Source organism: Rhinolophus hipposideros, assembly GCF_964194185.1.
Source record: "Rhinolophus hipposideros genome assembly, chromosome: 2".
Taxonomy (NCBI): domain Eukaryota; kingdom Metazoa; phylum Chordata; class Mammalia; order Chiroptera; family Rhinolophidae; genus Rhinolophus; species Rhinolophus hipposideros.
In genome coordinates, this window is record NC_138048.1 from 36,457,261 (window position 1) to 36,474,951 (window position 17,691).

At 38.8% G+C, this 17,691-nt stretch overlaps 1 protein-coding gene across 50 annotated transcripts in view; it reads left to right on the top strand.

Annotated features, from left to right (window-relative positions):
- Positions 1–13,594, top strand: part of BBX (BBX high mobility group box domain containing) — a 245,573-nt gene extending 231,979 nt beyond the window's left edge. For 29 of the 50 annotated variants that reach the window (XM_081067941.1, XM_081067943.1, XM_081067966.1 and 26 more), the window contains 3 exons: positions 790–987; positions 3,011–3,197; positions 7,650–8,651. In XM_081067941.1, coding sequence (XP_080924067.1) covers positions 790–987; positions 3,011–3,197; positions 7,650–7,737 — 473 coding nt within the window. In that variant the 3' untranslated portion in view covers positions 7,738–8,651. Of the gene's footprint in view, positions 1–789; positions 988–3,010; positions 3,198–7,649; positions 8,652–11,195 lie in introns of those variants that run through there. The other 21 variants (XM_081067936.1, XM_081067959.1, XM_081067969.1 and 18 more) reach the window with 5 other exon arrangements.
- The last annotated feature ends 4,097 nt before the right edge of the window (positions 13,595–17,691 follow it).

Sequence of the window (17,691 nt, forward strand, 5' to 3'; positions counted from 1 at the left end):
GTGTGTTAGGATATAAGTATGTACTATTAAACGATTTACTGATTAGAGTTAGGGTACCTAAAACTACCATTTCCAGGAGCCCTGCTGACACGTGCTACTTCATTAAATTATCTCACTAAGCACTTACACCTGGTTCTAGAATTCAGCGAATGGGGCAAGTTTCGTTATATGCCGTCCTCGCCAATGTTTGTCAGGTCCTTACCGAACAGTCAGGATGCACTTTAAAGGAAAGTCATGCCTCACAGTTTTTTTCTGGTCAGTCCACACTGGTGACTGAAAGCAAATGTCTCCATGATAACTGTGAATTTAAGAAGCACATATTTAATCTCAGTGTCCTCAGAAGAAGAGAAACTTCTTTTATCCTTTCCAGACCAGCTGGCCAAAAGGATCTCAGATAGGGACCCTGACCATGTGTAGAAATTGTGGTCAGTTGGGACATAATTATTGCAGATTTTCATACACTGACCTACCCCCACCAACCTGTCAGAGCCAAACACTTAGAAAATGTTACTCCAGTGGCTTCTTGGTTCAGTAAGGGGTGGGGGGTCGGGGTGAGACATCTTAATCCTTTGTATTTAATTTATCAAAGCAGATATAAAGAAATGTATCTGTGTGAAAGTATAGGCAATGTTTTATTTTTTTCCCATTAATACTTTGAAAACTAAATATAAGTTCTACCTTCAGATGGGTCAGCCATTTAGAAATGTTTCCTTCCAGGAGCAATGTTGGTGCTTTGTGTTTTTGTGTGTTTGTCTCCATAACTATTATATATGGTTTGTCCTATTTCAGCCATATTTGCAGAAGACAAAAACACCACAGAGCCTGCTCATAAGGTTAAAAATGCCCTCTCCATTCCCAACACTCCAGAGCCAACAGCAATGCAAGAACCGCTGGTGGGCAGCCAAAAGAGAAAAGCAAGGAAAACCAAGATCACACACCTGGTCAGGACAGCAGATGGCCGGGTGTCACCAGCAGGAGGTACTTTGGGTGAGAAGAGGGAGCCTCCGTAAGACAGAGATAAGCATAGCGAGCAGGTGAAGCTCATGGCTGCACTGGCCCGCAAGTGACTATAAGCCCACTCTGGGTCCTCACTGAAAAATATGGGTCTGTTCTGTGGGTTTGGTCACAGGAACATTTTTCTCTCTCTGAATTTCCTTGAGAACTAGTTTTCTTCAGATCCCCAAATCTACATGTTTTAAAATCATAGCTCCTTTTCCAAGAGCATATCTGGAATTCCTAGAAAGGAAAAGTAATTTTTAGGGCTGTCAACTTCTCCTTCCCTTTTTTAGCATACACAAAAACAGTCCTCGTTAAGTAAATTCCCAAAGATCCTAGGCTTTTTCAAAAACTGGATGAATAAGTGTCACCGTTCAAGTCACTACAGGCCAGATTGTCAGCATCTAGGCCGATGATTTAACGCACCTTAGCAAGCATCCAGCACTTCCTATGAAGCTCTTTGAGACCCCCAAAGGAGCCTGAGCACGTATCTGGATTTCTTGAGCTCTCAGGGCTATTCAGCAAATCTTCACTTACAGTGAATTTCTCCATTTTCAGTTGTGGCCTATGGTCTGTTTGTTCCTGGTGGCCTCCATGGAAGCAGAATTGCCTGAAGGGCCCACGTTAAGAAGTGGGGTCAGAGTGACACTGAGCTTCCTCCCGCAAACCTTGGAGTGCTACACCAACTGAGTACTAGTGGCCTTAGCTGTTACCTTTCTGCCTTTTAGTACCTCTAGCATCTCATTCAGTTAGCTCTGAAGGAGGTGTCCCTCCCCCAACCCTAATCCAGTTTCCAAAAAAAGGTCAATGGTCCATCATGATGTCTATAGAAAAGAAAAAAGAAAAAAAAATGTTTGAGTGTTTTTGAGAGTAATATTTATAAGTAACTGATTTAGGTTAATCTAGTTAATAGAGATCCATTGTTTGCTGACGTAGAATTAGAGGACAATTAGTGAACTTTTATGTACTTTTCTTGTGTTTTGCATATGAGATTGTTAGAACCATAAAGCTTATGAAAGACCCCCATTTCTACCCTGTCCCATAAGAGATAAAGTTCAAAGAGGTGGGATTTTGATTCTGAATACTTGGAACAACTAAGTAGATGTAGGATGAGGACTAGAATCTAGTTTTTCTGATAGTTAGTCCAGCAGGCCCCTCCCTCCTTCCCTTTCCACTCTGGATTCTGTTCTGTGGTTTTCATTTTGTAAATGGTTACATACCCTCATTTTCACTTGTAGGAAGAGTAAAAAAGATTTTAGAAAATACTCCCTTTCATGTACAAAGCACGTGTTCATTTAATACATGACATTTGCTGTCTTTATCAGTTATTTTCTATAGTTAATATATTTTAAAAACCATGATAAAGATTCCTCTTCCTCTCTGACAGCTACATAATAAAATATACTCACTTCCAACCGGTATATTTCCATAGCATTTCAGGTACCTCTTCATAAATAACAGAGGGCCCTTTATCTTCCTTCCAGTAGGTCTTCAAAACCGAAATGATAATCTGTTATCCCACTGGGGTTGATTCATCGTATTGGGATTAGTGTCAGCCAACCTAAGTGTTGCTGTCATAATACTCACTGTCCACGTTGCCATGGTAGGGCATGCCGTGGCTTCATCAGAAGAAATACTTGGTCAGTTGGGCTTTTAATGGCCCTTTTACAGCATCCGTAGGCCCCTCTGCAGACGGCGCTTGGGTTTTATTTTGGCCAAAGTCCATTTTTCCTTCTCTCTCCAAGATTGACTTATTTGACCTTGGATAAAACACAGCTTCTCTTCTGCTCAGCTTCGGAGCACAGCACTGCCCATAGTTGCAGTTGAGCTTAATGAAAGAGTTTCATGACCATGGAAGAGTAGCTTCTGTAAAAACCTTAATATTCAGTTGATGACAGAAGTGAACAGGAAGGAGTATTAGCTCATTTCAGATTGTCTGGCACAGAGTTTTCTCTGTCTTTTCTCTGGAGAGAACAGACGGATCCCCTCGTGATGGGTTTCCCTTTCATTACAGATGACAAACCAAAGGAACAACTGCAGAGGCGTCTCCCTAAAGTCCCTGGGACAGGCTGCAGCGAGGAATGCGCACACGGCAGCGAGGCCGCCGAGACGCGGAGCAGCACTCCGGAGATGCCGGCGGTGTCTGCGTTTTTTAGCCTGGCGGCGCTGGCTGAAGTCGCTGCCATGGAAAATGTGCACAGGTTAGTGGTGCGAAGCCTTGCCACTGGGGTTCTGGGGATCCCGTTCAACTTCACCCCCTTCCACGGAACACAGATGGCGAAGCAACAGAGAAACCTGATGTGATTTGGGGTATTTTTCACAGTGAATCAGTGTTCATAAGACTTGAGTCGAGAGCACTTTTGTTTATGCGACATGTTACAAAAGTATATGTGCTAATTAATTGGCAGTGTGGGAAAATATAAGGGGATATAACTTGCTAGGTATTGTATTTTGAATATATTTTTATGCTGTGACTAGACTTCATTTCCATAAAAAGCCTGAGAGAACTGAGAAGCAGTATGACTATCTAATCATTAAGCATGAAATCTGGAGTCAGGTCTCACACTTGGGTTTGAGTCCTAGCTCTGTCACCTGCAAACTGCAAGGTCTGGGGCAAGATCATTCACCTCTTTTCCCTCCATTTTGTCTTCCATAAAAGGGGGTAAGTGGTACTCATTAGTGTCCCCAGTGCTAGCACGCAGTAAACGCCCCCATTAAGGATGGTGTTAGTGGCAGGGTGGTACCAGCAGAAGAAAGCAGCATGGTTCTGGAAAAAGTGTGTTGGCATCTGTCATGGCAGGCAGAGGGCCTGGATTTGTCTTCAGTTTTCTGTTTGCTACAAAGTAATTTATTGCTCTAGGCCTCAGTTTTCTCATCTTACATTGAGCGTAATGCTGTCCCCAAGAATCACAGAGTTGTGAGGATCAGCCAAGATCATAGATGTGAAAGCCTTTTGATCTCATTGAAGTCCTATAGAAAACAAAAGTTCTGAGTGCATAATTGGGCATTCTGCTACTTAATGGATCCTTTAGGAAGGCAAAAAAGCCTTTTGTAAACTCAGATATTTCATATTTTTATTCAGAGTGGATTACCCACAGATGAGTTACTTTCTTAGCCTTTCAGTCTTCAGTACAGAAGAGCTTGAAATCTAGTACAACTTGTATACCCTCCTGGGGGGCTCCGTTCTCCTTTTTCACATCCACGGTTAGGAGACCCTGGTGTAAGCTTTGTTGCTTCTTGCTCTTTACCTGTCACATTACAGTTCCAGTGCTTCCTCACAAATAGCCTCTAGGTATTTCCAAGAAGTCAAATTCCTTTTCATGTGTATGCTGCCAGCGCCTAACAGCAAGTGAATGCTGACAGACATTGTTAAAATCTGCTCAAGTCTCTGAGGGAGCCATACAAAGGCACTTCTCCATTCATGGAGTGTACAGTGGAGTGCAGAGGATGAACTCCTGCATACAGAAGGAATTCAATATATGCCTGAGTGTTCCTAAGTGCCCCCCAGACATTGTGGAAATAAGAGCTAATACAAGAATTCAGAGAGGGCATCATAATCCAGGGCTCAGAAATGGCTACCACACAGTCACCCTTGCTGCTGCCAGCGATCCCCTCTTAATATAACTGTGGTTACACCATTGCTCTGTTAACCAGCTTTCCACGACTTCCGGTTTGCAACAGCAGAGAGCCTCACCTTTCCACTCTCACCACCTCCACCTCTCCTGCCTGCCCTGCAGTCGTGTGGAATCACATGCTTGCTCCTGTCCCTATAAGCCAGGTCTAGCCTTTGTACTCCTTCTTTCAAGCAAATGGCTCCTCCTTCCGTCTCTAGTTTTTTGTCCTCTTTTCTCAGCCCTCCTCCTGAAGCCCCTGTACTCTCCATGCATAGCTTTCATAGACCACCTGCTGTCACATTGGTTTGTAATTATTTGTTAACGCTTCTATCTCCTTCCAGTATGTTTTGAAAATAAAGCACTGATTTTATTCTTTCCCATCCCAAACTTCTTAGTTCCTGTTTCATTAATGGATGAATGAACAGGTGACTGTGTGCAGGAATACATGGCATGTGCTTGAAGTCTGACTGTCTAGATTAGCCAGCAGACATAGAAAACATGGCATAAGTAAAGGGTTGTTTTTTTAACCTTCCCATTAGAAAGAACAATGTTGCTTATAAGACTTTTACTCTCAATGCGACAAATGGTTTTCTTAATATCTAGAAAGACAGCTTAATGTAATTGTACCTGGTTGCACATTAATTAGTTGATGATGGTGATCAACAGAGATAGGGGGAGAAATATGTTACCTGCATTCTTGCCACAAGAAATCTTAACATTAAGTTTAGAAACCCAAAGTAGAAAGGCCATCTCAGAAAATGTAGGAAACAGGAAGTTGAATAAACCGTGTTGAGAGCCTGTTTATTTACAAGGCCTTTTATAAGGAGGAAAGGTCATTAAATTAATTCTAAACTCCACCCTGCCAGGCGGGTCCTTCTTGTCGCATTGAATGGTGGTCCAGAGTTAGCTTGCCAAATGCACACAGCCAAACTAAGTTCATATTGGAACCCAAGTCTTTGCACTACTCCAATGTCACGGCCTTTGCTCCAGTGTGCTGCTCTAGCAAGTATCCATCATGTCATGGAAAGTCAAGAAGACTCTCCCGGGACACTTCCAGTGGGAACTGGAACCATCAGTTAGTTGCAGCCACATCGTTCTCTCCCATCATGCTCCTGTCCCATTTTCTTTTTCCAATGATTAAGCTTACTTTAACCCCAGTTTCTCTCTTTTCCTTCTTGCTCTCTCTCTTTGTACATTGTACTTTCCATCTTCCACTTTCCTTATTTTTTTCTTTTTATGTTTCTTTTTCTAAGACTTATTAATATTCTTTTGGCTTTTGTAATACTATTACATATTCAATTTTAAAAGTAAAGCATATTTTAATTGTATCTTTCTTGAACAGAATTGAACATATTGGGTAGTGAGTACTTATAGCCTCCCCACATGAATGAATGAACAGATTAATCCAGAGGTTTTATTATAACACACGTTTTGTTTTTCTGAAATTCTAATATCTCAGGCTAAGTGATCATTGGATTCAGAAATCTCCAAATGTTGTCATTTACCTGCATTATTTCTCTTTTCTGTGCATCAAGAGAAAGAAATTGGACATAGTTATGGAACTGATATCACTTGAACTTTAAAATAGTACCTTTTGTTATACGTAATCTGAGGAACACATTATACTGAATTGCTGAAACCAGTGAAAACGGTGCTATAGTACCTCCTCCTCTTGTACGTCCCATGTTTTCAGCACAGTGCTGTGCACTGCAGACTGTTCTAGGCCAGAGGCGTGCATGAGCATCGGCTTGGTGAGCCTGTTGGAAAATGTCAAGGAGGTGCCCAGTTATATCTTTTTAGAATGAGAAGCTCTGTAGAAGTTATCAAGAATTTGGAACAGTTTTGTCAATAACCGTGAAATAAGTCGTATTTTGTCCTACTCATTAAACAAAAGCTGAATGAAGAATCAGCTATGTTCCATGCAGTTCCAGTTGATTTGGGCCCAAGTTGACTAGATTTTCTCACACTCTAAAATTCGGTTCCTACTTGCCTTCTTCCATACACTTCTCACATGCCTGTGAAACTTTTCTTACATTAAGAAGATTTCAGTGCTTTCATTTACTTTTTTAGAGTCACAGTCTACATCTTTCTCTTCGGAGACCACTGCTTTTATTGGCCTTAAGTTTTAAATTGGGTTTATTATTATACATCTTGAGATCCTGTAAGTTATCAGTAGGAGAGTTTTCCCCTCAGGCAAGTCAAGGAAAAGAACGTGTCATTTTTTAATATCAATGGATCTGGAGGAAGACTGTTGTCCTAGAACCTCAGCCCGTGACTTAAACTTTCCCACTCGTAGGGAATTTCCCCAAATCTGTTGGTGCTTCCGGTTTTGTCTCTACAAAATGGAGGTGGTCAGTTGGGGAAAGAACATGTCATTGAGTTGTACGAGAGGAATTGAAGTAAGAAATCCTTTAAAAAACATATATACAATGGAATATTACTCGGCCCTAAGAAAAGATGAAATACTGCCATTTGCGACAATATGGGTGGATCTTGAGATTATCATGCTTAGAGAAATAAGTCAGATGGAAAAATTCAAGAACCGTATGACTTCACTCATATGTGGAATATAAAAAACAACAAATGAAAGCAACAAATGAATAAGACAACAAACAAAAACTCATAGACACAGACAACAGTTTAGTGGTTACCAGAGGGTAAAGGGGGAGGAGAGGGTGGTAGAAGTAGGAAAAGGGGGTCAAATTTATGGTGATGGAAAAAGAACTGACCCTGGGTGTGATATATAGATGATGTATTATAGCAATGTACCCTTGAAACCTATATAATTTTACTTATCAATGTCACCCTAATAAATTTAGATAGATAGATAGATAGATAGATAGATAGATAGATAGATAGATAGATAAAACATATGTATGTATATAAAGAAAGAAGCTCTAAGAACAAAATTGGTTTTAATTAAATGGCATAAATAAAAAGTCAGAAGAAGCTATTAAACAAGATACTATTGTTATTTATTATTCCCTCCTATTTCTGATAACACTCTGAATAAGTGATTTTTTTCTTCTTGCTTTTCAGAGGTCAGAGGTCAACTCCAATCACCCGTGATGGACAGCCAAAAGAAATGCCACAGGCTCCTGTACTTATTTCCTGCGCTGACCAGTGATACGCCCTTTAATTGTAAAACATTGTGCTTTACCTACTACTACCCTAGCCTTGTCTTTACCGAGGGATGCTAGTGAATCCATATGGTGGAAAATATAGACTGCAAACAAGTGCTTGTTGCCCTACACGGCCCAGATTCACTTGAAGCAGAAGTTAGGCTCCTGGGCCCATTTGTTCTTTCAGAACCCAGAGTCTTTGAGGGTGATGTTACCTGTTTGATAATGAGCAGAAATGGAATGATCCTAGAGCTTTGCTTTCTATTGAAGGCTTTTGACGGTAATAGGGGGTAACTTGGTAAAAGGCTGCCTTTACTGTAGCTCATTCAGCGTCTCTTTTACCAACCAGAGAGTGTGAAACTAGTTTCGTATATTACCTAGTTATTCTTTCAAAACAAAAAACAAAACAAAACAAAAAAAAAAACAACACAAAAACTGACGCACTGCACTAGTTATTATTAGATATTCTTAGTCTTTTTTGTACATGGAAAATTTGAGTTCTAAGATGGTTTATATAATAGGTTATACCTACATTTATATTGTAGAATAATATTAAAAAGCCTGTTCCGAGACTCTCACAGTACGGGCAGGCAGATGTACCATTGTTAGCGGTGTATGCTCGGCCTCGTGGTCCATATATTCTGCACTTTTATATTTGCCACCAGAGTGGTAGTTTGCTGGCAAAAAAAAAAAAAAAAAAAGAGAGAGAGAGAGAGAGAGAGAGAAAATTTACAATTCTTACAAGCTGAATTTTTTTCTTAGCCTTGAGTGACCAAGAATTTGCTTGGGGCAAATTGTGGCAAATATTTTCCCAGACAGGGGAAAGAGTCCTGCAGATTACAGATTACTGGTGTTTTCATGCCTTGAGGATTCTTTTATTTTTACACAAGGGTCGAAGTGACCAATGGATCGTTCATACAAACAAAAAAACAAAAAAAAAAAGAGAAAACTATTATTCAGAAGTGACCTTAGTATTGCTTCACTATTCTGAACACATTGAAGACACTCACTTCCTGTGGACATTGAGCCACAGACCTTTTCCATCCATCCCAGACTGGACGGGTAGCAATTGCTATGCACAGCCTAACTGGCACTGCAGGTTTTTAGAGCCATTTTGAGTTTGTGTTGTTAGGGAGGTATTAAGTAAATGCTAAGGGAAGTATGCCTGACCTGAGTGAGACTGTCAGTCATAGCTCCACCTGCAAGTTTCTGTTTCCTTTTTGTATTTTGTTGCTTTTGAACATAAAAACCAACCGTATATATGCCAGTACCAAGTGGATTAACTGGCTTAGAACATTCAACATATTGACTTAACCACCTGATGTTCACAGTGTCTTGTTTCCTAGCAACAGATACAAAATGATAAATCAAAATTAGTCAGAGGCTACAGATTTTACAGGGTATTTGTTCCATAGCACAAAGTATTTCCCCACTCTTGCATTGCAGCACAAACTACCAAATTTCAATTATTGGATTCCAGCAATAATTTTTAGTGGTTTTCAAACTGGCAGAATTTTGATAGTGTTAGTTAAAGTTTGAAGCTTTTGAATTAGATCTCTAAATGGTGACAGTTTACAAGGTTTTATCTAGCTTTCTTATTTATACTTGACTGAATTGTAATGATTTTTTTTCTAATTGTAATTTGACCTAATAGCCATATAAAAAATGACTCTACTAGTACTGACTAGGTTGAGCTTTTCATGGTTGTACTTCAGTTTCAGTGCTGGAAAATACGTACAACATACGAATTGAAGAAGACTAATTAGAGAGATTTTTTTTTTTCAAAAGCAGGTGAAGAGGGCAGCAGAGCATTGGAAGGGTGTTCTCAAATACGTACTCATTGTGGGTGTGGAGAAGGAATTAGTCAGCAAGGTTAATCAGAGGTTAAAGCTTAACCCCATTCACACAGAGATAAATCAGGTGAGCAGCCCCAGATTGCAGCATGATGTTTTTACTATGATGCTGTTTTATTAATATTTTCTAAATCTCAAAACACAGTGAATGTTTGGAAATCGCTGGGTCCCAGTGTTGGTGGCTGTTGGGAGTTTTTGGACCACTTGCTAGCAGTGATTTTAAAATTATTATTAGCTAAAATCCAAAAAAAAAAAAAACCACACAAAAAACAAAAACCAAACCAACAACACAAATTGTTTGGTGCAGAACATGCACCTTGACAATGGTACTAACTTGTTACACGGTAGAACAACGTTAGAATAGATAGTCTTTTTGCCAGAGCATCCTCCTCCAGTCCTCTGATTACCTTTCACTAGAGTTCCTCAAGACATTGCTGTATATTCCTGGGACCTTTTTTTAAAAAGAAGCAAAGCAAAAGATTTACTTTTTTCTATATGATTAATATCTTACTTGATCTGCTTTTCCTAAACCTCAGTGGCTTTTCCCTTAGGCAGGGGTGGGAGGGGGAGGGCAACCTACTGGACCTGACTGTTTTCAGATACTTAAAAAACAAAAACCTTTTTGTAGAAATGCTTAAATTTTTAAGCGGCTAGGCACTGAGAGTAGCAGAAATCCTGCAAAGCTTTATAGTCCTTTAGATACTCGCCTTGTCTTTTCTCTGAGTGGACGTCTTGATTTCAATATTAGTGCTTTTCTCATGCCCTGAATCCACTGGAAAAGGGGTGTTGGTATTTTTCAGGTAACAACATTTGTTAGCACAAATATTTCAGACCAACATGTAGCCCCCTCTCCCCCCATTTATCATTTTCATTTCATTTCTCTCATTCTTTATTTTGGAAAATTGTATTGCTATGGTGTGTACCTTAATCTGCCAGCAAACACCATCTACACTAACATTTGTCCCACTAGCATCCTCAAGAGCAAAAGTTGTTGCACCTTATGTATATCTCAAGCAAACCAAAATATGATGCTCTTCTGCTTTGTTTTATTCTAAATTGTTGTATCATATCTTTCTGAAACCATTCTGAATTTAGTTGAAATTATCAGTATTTATACTTTTAACCTTAATTTCTGGATTCAAACCTGTATATAAATCTTTTGGAAAAAATTGTCCTAGCCCTTCTCAGTGATGCTGGAAGCGGATGATTTAGTCTCAGATGGAGACACAGTACTGTTCCCGGTTCCTTTCGCCTTTTATTTATTTAGTTACTCCGGGTATTTCCTATGTAATTTTGAAGTGTGTAGAGTATATAATAGTAACTGAAGCTGCAGCTCTTAAGAAGCTGAGTGAAAGAAAAATTACTGTAAGACCTCCTTTTAAAGTTTTTATTTGTTTGGATACTGTAATGAGATCAGGAAAAAGGAAAAATGTCCCACAGCCACACTGAAGATACAGGTTCTTATCCCCAAATTAGGTTAGTTCCCAGATTTTTAGATCAAAACCGGTTGACTCATTAAAAGCCCCTTTACAGGATAAATCATGCTGTTGAAATTCTGACAGTCTTTTTCCCCACAAATAATCAGAAATATATTTATTGAATTCTGTCAGATGAGCTGTCTGCCAATGCCATCTCAAAGCCGAAATGCTGACATCATTCCCACGTTACCACTGATATGCTAGTTCCTGCCATTAAAACTGCTGGAGGAAAAAAAAAGTAATGGAACACTATGAACAACCAGGAGCATCTGAACTGGTCTATCTCGTTATTTAGAATCCAGTGTGTCTAATCCTGTCACTTTCTTAGTAAGTCAGATGCGACTCTGCCTAAGTCAGATGAAATTTTGTTTGCACTCTGCAGTCTTTGGCTCATCGTATGACAATGTTTGCACCTATGTAAAATCTCAAGCAAATTATAAATTGATACAGAACCGGAAGGAAGCTGAAACCTGAATGACATGTTTTGTGTATACAGTACGTGTGGGGGAGGGGGGAGGGGGGACCATCAAATAGCTCTGTTCCGAGTTTGGCATTTGGCATTAATGTGAAGCAGTGGGACCGTGCTGCCTGCTAAACTACTGTATGAATCCTTAGTGTTCTGGAGACCAGCGGCGGGAGGCTGGAGGCTGGCGTCCATACACCAGAGGAGAAGCACCGCCTCTTCACTGGGGAAAAGGAAGAAAGACAAGCGAGGCCTGCAGTCCTCATTTATAAAGGGAAAGTTGGGGTGTATGTGATGCTGTTGAGGAGATTCGGCTTTGATTGCACTGCTCCACAGCGCCCTCAGATAAGGCCAATCCTAATGGGCTACCTCGGCTTTAAAAGTTAATTTCAGTAAGTTCCTGTTTCAAAGATTTGTCTCTTTTTGCTTCTACCTTCAGTGCCACTATTTTCCACTGCAGTGTTTTGACTTCACAAACCGCCTTCTCCAGAGAGAACAATGTATCGCTGAAAATGGGCAGTAGAAGCAAATGCTATTATTACATTTGACATATAAAGTATTCAGAGTGACTGCTAGGTGGAAATTAAATTCTAGCTTTCCCCACATAGGACCTTGTTTTGCACCTTATGAAAAGTGTACTAATTGTTAATTAGATGTTGCTTTTATTTATACAAGCATTCCCAAAGAATTAGATTTGGATTTTGTTTTTACTTCAGTTTTGGAACTTTTACAAATGATCTTACTTTGACTTACTTGACTAACATTATACTTATAATAAAAGAGAAACAGTTGTTCAGTTCATCTTACCAGTTATGTCTGGTGAAGTATTCAGGGTTTGATGGACTGTTTTGCTTTAGTTTGAAAGTGATAGCTAAGTTTATTATACTCCATAATATATGACCTTGTCCTTTTCACTGGGGACATTATCTTCCTTACATTTCAGAACAAGGAAGCAACAAAAAAAGTGAATAACGAGACAAATATGCCTGACTCACTCATACACCTCCATCTGTTTGTGCTTTGCTTTCCTTAAAAATATATAAATATATATTTCCTTCACACAAAAAATAGATTTTCCTCTTCTGGCCAAATTTTATTTGTGGTGGTTATGATTTGTACTAATAAATTAAAAGAGGAAACCTTGTACTTAAAAGTTCTGTGACCACTATTTTCTTGTTGCCATCAGTGGTCAAAATTGATCCTGCCCTTAAACCGATTTTTATGCACAGAACTAGCTGTTGTGAACATAACTACTCCTTCCAAAGATTTCTCAATAACTTGGGCCAGGACTGGTTACTGAGTCACAAGGACCTAATTCAATGCCTCCAAACCCACCCCCCTCCCCACACCGCAAATCTTACCTCACAAGCTCTAAATCGCAGAGGCACGCATGTTTCATGAACTAACACTGAGCTCTCTTAGTGGCCCCCCAAGGGGCTGGCTCATGTTCCCTGACACCTCACATTAGTGCCTCGTGCTCCGAGAGTGGCAGAACTGGGGGTAGGGAAGGTTCATGATCTGGAGCTCAGCACATGCTCAGCAACATTTGTCTCATTTCATTAGCACTAAACAAGTCTCTTGCTCTCAGGAATTTGTCAAAAAAATAAAACCACCTGAGATTCCACATACCAGATTATGAACTTTTCTGATAGGTTTGAACTGCTTACTTGTCATAAATTAACCATCGCTTCATTTGACCACCAGGTCTTCAGTCTGTTGACTGTTTCAGCATGATCGAATCGCTCACTTTTTTTTTCTTTTCCTTTTTTTTTTTTGTTTTTTTGGCTTTTGGAAATTGGCTCGGTTCTCTTTAGAGTTGGTGTAAACATGCCATGTAATAAATGATTTCCACTTAATGGTACAACAGAATTATTGCTTTCTTAGATGTATGTGTAGTAAAAGTCAATATACACATTTATATAATTTCTTTCTTCAAAATGTTATACTTAATTTGATATTTCTAAAAATTGCACATGTAAGTCATGTGTATAACATGCTAAAGTACTTTAACTGTGATCTTAAAACTGAATAAAAATATTTAATAAAAATTTGAAATATTTTAAAGGTATTATTCAAATATATTTATTTGCGTTCACACCACTGGCCACAGCGCCTGTGCCTTCAATGTATAATAAATACCATGCGAAGTAAGTCAGACCGAAAAAGGCAAGAAGCATACAACTTCACTGATATGTGGGATATAAAACTGAAAACAGCAAAGAAACAAGATAAACAAATGAGAAACAAAAACTCATAGACACAGACAATAGTTTAATGGTTACCGGAGGGTAAAGGGGGTAGGGGGAGGGAGATGAAGAGAAGGGGGATCAAATACATGGTGATGGAAGGAGAACTAACTCTGGGCGGTGAACACACAATGAGATATATAGATGAAGTAATACAGAATTGTACACTCGAAACCTATGTAACTTGACTAACCAGTCACCCCAATAAACTTTAATCATATATATATATATATATGTATATATATATATACATATATATATATATATACATATATATATATATATATATATATACATATATATATATATATATATCATGCCCACTAAAAACAGTAGAGAAAATACTTCCATCATACAAGTAAGCTATTTCAATGTCAATGATGGATCCCCCTAAACTGCTGGTCTGAAATTCATCATTGTCTGAGGAGCCTCAGTTGCTTTTCCCTGATGTGTGTGTGTGGAACGGAAATCAACCAGACAGAAGGAGGTATGCTTCAGTCTGCTCCTCAAGAATCTTTGAGGCGCCTCCCTGGGAAAAGTGTGACACGAACATACCATCTTTTCCTGAACTGGAACAACTTATGGAAGTGATAGTAAGACTGCATGAACCTAAAGTATAAGCTCTGACCTCAGATTCGCTGAATACAATGTTCCTGAACCTGAAAACATTGGATATGGGCTTTTTTATCCTTCAGAACAATACACACAGTATAAATAACACGCATAATACATATCAAACAGGCTTTGCATTCAACCGGCTTCAAATTCTGGCTCCACCTGTTTACCGCTGGGTGTTTTCACCTCTCAGAACCACACTTAACCTAAATGATGTTTTGATAAGACCTCCTTACGCCATTGCCAAGGTGAAAGAAATAGATACAGAAATGATGGCATGGGTCTTGTAGCGGAAATGCTCATTAAATGGTAATTGTTGATTGTATTATGTTCCAACTCTAAGGTCAATATGTTTCTATTGAAAAGAGTTGCTAAGTATAACTTTCTTTTTAAAATAAACTTTTAATGGACTGATGCATTAGGGTAAGCTGTTTAGGAGCTATGATGGTGTGGGAAACTTAGTAGATAAGTTCACATAGCTAACTTGTATAGGTAGCACTATAAGAGTTTTCTATAAAATTAGTCTGCCTAATGAATTATACTTTCTAATACTCCAGTGCACTTGCTTCGAATTATTGAGAATCAAAGATGGTGGTGGTGGGCTCCATACCAAAGAATCTAGAACAAAGAAAGGCGACAGTATACATATGTGTGGTTGTATGGTCCTATGTGTATTAGACAATTGCATCTTTTGGGAAGGACATAAAATCTCTCAAGGAAAAATGGTTCTTAACAAGTGAGCTAAAATTAATATTACTGACTCGATCCCATGCATCCTGAAAGAACACAGAATTGTTAACCACAATTTGTCTTTTCACCTTTGAAATAATAATAAATATATGCAAAAGTAGGCTAATATATTTAACTCCTTGTACCCATCACCCAGCTTCAACAAATAACATGTTCTCAATTCCTGCATCATCTGTATTTGACCTATTTCCCTCCATTTCATCCCTCAACTTCAGGCATGCATATCCCAGAATAGTGATTTCATGTATAAATACTTCAAATACACCCTCTAAAAACAGGTCTTTTGATACGGACTATTTCTTATTTATCACCTCCTCACAATTCCAACAATGTTTTCCTGTCCGAAGCATAAAGGAATCCATGAGCCACAAGAACAGTAGTGCTGGAGTGAAGATCATTTGGAATTAGAAAACACTTTAAATTAGATATTTCTATATTTACCTTTTTTTGAGCCGGTTTTCTAAAGAGATTTAACTTGATCGATGAGTGCCCTTTCTTAGCATTTGCGGGGCGGGAGTGTGTGTGGGGGGGGTGTCTTTCTTTCTATGATCTTTTCTCTTTTCCATACATAATGTCTAAAAAGGACAAAGTGCTAAAACTTTTACGATTTCATATAAAACTTGTATAAATTATTGTATGTCCTTTACACTTTTCCCACCAACCATGAGTTCCCATTGTGTTTTCTTCCTCCCTGAGACTTGCAAGAGTGAAATCTATTGTAGGAAAAAGGTAGAACTTTTTAGATGACCTCTGGAAAGCTGGTGTAAAAGATTTTTAAAATCTGAAATTCTGGGTTAAGAGCCAAAAATTAATGCATAAAATGAAATCCCTTGCTGGAAGAGAAAATGATAATTTTTATTTTAAGGCTCACTCTACTTGGAGATTCTTTCTTTACCCTAGGGAATTTTACCAAAGGTCATTTTGTCTCGAGTTGTGTATTGCAGAGTCAGAAGAGAACAATGTGAGAATTGAAAGTGTCTGGAGAATGATGGAAGATGAAGGGGGGAGGGAGGAATTTATATAAATAAGTCTTTAAAGTTCAGTGTCCAAACGTCAAAATGGTTTTAAAGCCAGCATGAATGTAATTCTAAGAAATATATTCAAGTAGAATGATTGTTTTCCTAATCTTTTATACTGTTGAGCATATCTGCGGTGCTTATAAAAGACAAATTAGATACAATTAATATCCAGAATGAACGTGTAAGCACCGAAAAAAATATACAAACAATAGAAATATAATACTTGGTAGATACAAAAACGAGTACTGGGTTACCATCTAATTTGAAGCATTTATTGAAATATATTTAATAGGAAGTATTGATATACTTAAAAAACTGTTTTCCTCCAAGGTATTATATAATCCTTGACATAAATACTGGAGAACTTCAAATGTTTTATAAAGTAATTTTAAATTTTCATTTCTCCCATACTATATCTTGGCTTGGGTATTTATAGCAGTATATTAAAAATATAAGAACAGTATTCTGCATGAGCCCTCGAAACCCTAAAACCCTTTTTGTAAATAGAATATGAACTACGTAACGCGCTGATACTAGCCTAGCTAGCCTCACCTACATTAAATCTGTTTTGCATATCAATCAAAATCAAAACTGTATTGTTAGAATAAAATTGCTTAAAAACAGTGTACCTTGCTCCTCTGTTTCAAAGCCCATTAAAATTATTTCGCCTCCCTTGCTTTGGTTCCAGAAAAATTCTGGTACCCATACCTTATGTCCATCAAATTGCATGTGTCTTGCTTCTACACAAATCCGCTCAATTCAAGTCTGCATTGCATGTCTACTCTTGGATATCTATGAAATACCAACAAGCTAACCTTCTGGGGGTCTATACTCTAGTGGGGATTCCCAACTGAAATGCAATAGAGGTGAGTTTGGGTGTGGAAATCAACGGCTGACAGGAAGAAGTTCCACATAAACTCATGTAAAACTTGATAATCAACATTTGGAAGACAAAGAAAATGGATATGTGTTACCCTTCCACTTTAAAAGACGTTTATTCTTCTAAAGCTCTTTCTCATACAAGAGATCTTGGCACGAAAAAAGAAGGCCCTGCTAAGACAAGGCCACAAATGTTGAAGACTGACAGAGTGGGATAAGAGTCTTGGGGCTTGATGCGGGATGCATATCGGTGTATGTTTTCTTTATGTGCATCGTGGGTTATGGAATGTTCGGGCTGAGTTGTTTCCAGGACAGATGTCGTGCAGTTAGATAGCTCATCAGCTACATAGAGCCTTTGCATGGCCTAGGAGGACCGGAAGTTGTCAGGTCAAGGAGCACAGATGGAGCATTTGGCCTTAATTGGAGAGAGAATTCTGGTAGCGAGGTGGTTAGTGTGGTTTCCTGACTTTCGGTTCCTGGGCTGTATCCTTCTTTCTTCACCTTAATTCCAACTCTTGTATATGGCTGAAATTTATGTTTTTCAGTCTTGGTATTTCTCTTCAATGATGTTGTGTACACCCCTTTCCCTGTACCCCAAAGGCTGTTTTAGATTTCTCTGTTTTTTTGTTTTTTACTTTTCCTGCACTGAGAATAAC